General features: G+C 47.8%; 1 protein-coding gene across 1 annotated transcript; it reads left to right on the top strand.

Moving 5' to 3' along the window:
- The first annotated feature begins 475 nt into the window (after positions 1-475).
- On the top strand, positions 476-1,827 carry LOC119311701. The gene is made up of 2 exons (XM_037587387.1): positions 476-791; positions 1,146-1,827. The coding sequence occupies exons 1-2, from the start codon at positions 569-571 to the stop codon at positions 1,562-1,564; spliced, it is 642 nt and encodes a 213-aa protein (XP_037443284.1). The 5' UTR covers positions 476-568; the 3' UTR covers positions 1,565-1,827.
- Positions 1,828-4,240: the final 2,413 nt, after the last annotated feature.

The raw sequence follows: 4,240 nt of genomic DNA, 5'->3' as shown, positions 1-4,240 counted from the left end.
TATTTTGGAAGGTTATCGAGAAAAATCGTATGTATGTCTTTTAGGAAGGTGATCTCACATAAGTATATGATATGGTTTTTGAGTTCTTAAATACCTATTATTTATGTGGTTGAATTAAAGCAGCACCTGCCAAGAAACAAGATCTCACATTTTAATGAAATTTGAAAAAAAAAATTAATGGAGGAAGAAAATCCAGTGCGAAGGGATGGTGAAAAGTGAGACAAAAAAACCCAACGAAAAAAAGCCAGACGTAAAAAAATCAGACAAAAATAAAACGCGGGTCATTTGGAGTAGAGATAGCGCTCTCGCGCCGAGCGAGGGCTTTACTGGGCCAAGCTGTGTCAACTTGCGCAAAAGGAAAATGCCATACGAGCGAGCTGATGGGCCGTGCCACCGGAGGTCCTAACCAGACGCTTCTGGAGTTCTTCAGATCCCGGAACCCTAACGCTCGCTTATATAAAGGAAACAGGAGAAGCGGAGCGGCGCCCTCCCCCCACCCACATCCCTTCCCCACCACCGACGCCGCCATCCACATCCAGAGGCCAGAGCCATCGTCTCGTTTCCCGGCATGGAGTCCATGCTCTTGAGGGCCTCCCGTGACTTTGCTCGCGCCGCCAGCAAGATCGCGTCGGCTGGTCGGTGGGCAGCGCCGGTGACAGCGGCTCGATCAGCCCCCTCAGATCTGAGGAGCCGCCTCTCCTTCCACAGCGGCACCGGTGGTAACACACCCATCTCCACCGACGCACCACCGGACGAAATGTCGTCGCCCGCTTCCTTCACCCCCCTCCCAGGTAATAACCGAATCAATATGTATTTTCCTTGTTCATCTAGATGTCCGAACGATTTAACTCTAGTAGCCTAGCTACTTTACTCTACTCCTACAAGTAAGCTAACCTATCACTTCTGCTGCTTAATCAATAAGCATATGATATCTTTGTTTTGAGATTTACCGGTGCATCTTAAGTCAACATTTTTTTGTATGTACTGTATTTATTATATAGCATTTTGTTGTGAATGGATGGAGCACATCTTTCCCAGCTCATTCATATGTTTGGAGGTTAAAATTTGTGGATCATGTATCACACAAGGCAAACTTCAATTTTTGACAGCTTTTCTCATGACATATAAATGACTTGCATCTGTAGGTAAGGTGAAAATTCTGCCTTCAGACGAGGACGTTGAGTCAGAGGAAGCCCTGTGGGCCTTGTATCTGCGCTGGTGCAACACTTTGAACCAGAAGCGTGACCATGATGAGATGGTTCGCCGGTTTGATGTATTCAAGGACACTGTTCGGATGGTCCACCGTGTCAACAAGGCTAAATTGCCTTACACTCTGAAAGTAAGTGAATTCGCTGATGGGAAGCTACAAGAGTCCATGAGTCCAAAAGTGTTTGATGAACCTGAATATTTCGCAACTCATGCAAAGGGTGGTGGATCTCGCCCTTTGGCAAATCGTCGGAAGGAAGGGGATCTCATCATTGAAACTGGTGAAGATGTGCCAGAATATCCCCAAACGTACTTCAAGTTCTCTGAATCTGGAGATTCCATCATCCCCTTGGAATGAATCATTGGAGAAGCACACGATACATGAATAGGAGAAATGCATCACACTCGAGTTTGGAGAAGAAAAAAGGATACAAGGACAAAGATAGATCAGTATTCTGCTCTAAAGCTGAAACTCTTTGTGGGATCCATGTTACTTGATTCTATTATGGACGTATGAATTGGTTGTATATATTTACATTAATGTTGTCAAGTTGTGGTATAGCAATAGGCATAATTTCCTATCAAGGTACTTCTTTTGAATATATCGTTGTTTTTAAGCTTGCAATTTCTATGTGGACCCACTCTCGCGAGCGTTCCTCGATTTCGCTGCGTTTCTTGTTGGTCGATGGTGCCTGGTCGGGTCAAGGCAAGCATGGAATTTTTTTTCAATGTGTACATGGATTCAGCAGGCCCTATTTGGCGCAACGGGTCACACACTTCATTATTCGTATTTTCAATGTGTACATGGATTCAGTAGGCCTCTATGCTATTTGGCGCAACGGGTCACACACATCATTGTTCGTGGGCTCGGCTAAGCACAACGCAAAGAGTTTTTTATTTCATGCACAAGAAAAATAAAAGTTTGGTGCTGCTAAAATATACATCCCTAACTGGTCTATACATTTTATACAAATATGTTTTTTTAACTTAGATTTTTCATCGTGATAACCATATTTTCAACTAAAACAATGCTTCCTTAGCTGGTTAGTACATGTTATACATTTTTTTCAAACTTCTACTACCAATATCGAATATGTCCTTACAAAATAGTTTCATGGACAACATGGTTTTAGCGGGTCTCTTCGCCATTCGGCGCAACGAGTCAACTAGTATGAGTAAAAGAAATCTCCCTCGAGTCATCTGCCATCATCCGTCGGATCTCCTCAACAAGTATGCGGTGCTGCGACCGGTTCTCCAAGGGTGCTGTAATCATCGACACGGCTTTTGCACAGTCCAATTCCACCATGATCGGCAAATTTGTCCTGTGCAGGGCCAACGCTAGGCCCTCTCTACATGCTGCTAGCTCCGCGTGAAGACCATTGTCGCATGCATGCATCTCCCTACACGTTGTATATAGAATTTCACCTCTCTCGTCCCGTAGAAGCATGCCGCCTCCTGCTTTTGAGTGGTCCGCTCTCCCTCATGCAGCACCATCTTCCCTTTCTCACTACTAGGGAAAAGCTTATAGGCAGACACTTACTAGTAGCGAGGGTTTATAACCCTCGCGGCTGCTACTTACTAGTAGCACAAATTTATAACCCTCGCTACTACTAAGTTGATAGTAGTAGCGCGGGTTTATAACCCTCACTACTACTAAGTGGTCTCTACCGTGCCCCCGGGACAATGTCATAGTGGTAGCGCGGGTTTATACCCCTCGCTACTACTAAGTACAGGGTTTTTTAACAGCCCTGAAATCCCCATCTCCTCCCCCAAATCCCTCCTCTCTTCCGCCACTCTCTCAATACGCTCTCACCACTCTTGATTTTCGAAAGAAGCCATGCGCCCCTCCTCCTCCATGGCGCCCATGCGCCCCTCCTCTTGCCCATGCACCCCTCCTCCTTCATGACGCGGAAAGAGGCCACCGCCTCGCGCCACCGGCGTCTAGAAGCTCGCCGGTCTTCCACCGGCGTCTAGGAGGCCGCCGCCTCGTGCCACCACACCGGAGCACCTCACCACAGGTGACTAGCCCCGCTGCTCCCTCCATCTGCTTCCTCTCTCCCTCTGTTTTCCTTTTCTCTCTCTCCCTCTAGTTTGACTCACCCTCCCATGTCCATGCCCGTGCAGGTCGTCGCCATGGACAACCAGGAGCTATCTGGCATGGTCGGGAAGAGGAACCCCATGCCGCTGCCTTTCTCTTCCATAGAAACAGGCCCTCTCCAACAGCCACCGCCGGATCTAGTCTGCCGCTGTCCATTCATGCCACCGGCGACCCCAACCGTCGCTAGATCGAACCACTGCTGCCATTGACAACACGCATAGGATCGAGATTTTGTTTTTGTTTTTGAAAGTAATAGTAGTAGCGCGGGGTATAAGACCCGCTACAGATAATTAGCAGTAGCGTTGTACTGCAATGCACGCTACAACTAACCATGTATAAAAGTAGTGTGTGTCAACACACGCTACTGCTATAAGTTAGTTGTGGTGCCGTATCAGTAGCGCGGGCGCCCGTGCTACTGATACACCCAAAACTCGCGCTACTGCTAGGCTTTTCCCTAGTAGTGTCTCCATATTAGCTTGAGGGAATTGTTGTATACACAGTAGCGAATTAATGTATCCGAGAAGGAATCTGCGGGATGCTTCTGTGGGCGGTGGCACCTTGTCATGTGTGATCTCGTTGCGGATATACCACATCCGCCACATGATCATAAGAACCACCATGCGTGCCGTCTTCGTCAGAGGGTCCAGGAGTGTGAAGAGCCACTCCGGTCCGTTGTTACAGATGGACTCCACCTTTGGTATTTGCCAGTCTTGCGCCATGGCATGCCACAGTTCCTTGGCAAGTGGGCACCTGCACAGCGCGTGGAAGTCGTCATCTCGTTCCACACCACATAGGGGACAAACATCAGTAAGTTCGAGGTGGCAGGAAAATTTGTTTGCCCATGTGGCGAGGGAGTTTGAAACAATTCTCCATGCGAACACGCATACCTTAGAAGGAGCAGGGCACCCCCCATATGATTTTCCAGATGGTGCGACG

The sequence above is a fragment of the Triticum dicoccoides genome, chromosome 5B, assembly GCF_002162155.2.
Source record: "Triticum dicoccoides isolate Atlit2015 ecotype Zavitan chromosome 5B, WEW_v2.0, whole genome shotgun sequence".
In the NCBI taxonomy this organism is placed as follows: domain Eukaryota; kingdom Viridiplantae; phylum Streptophyta; class Magnoliopsida; order Poales; family Poaceae; genus Triticum; species Triticum dicoccoides.
This window is presented reverse-complemented; position numbering and strand designations above follow the sequence as displayed.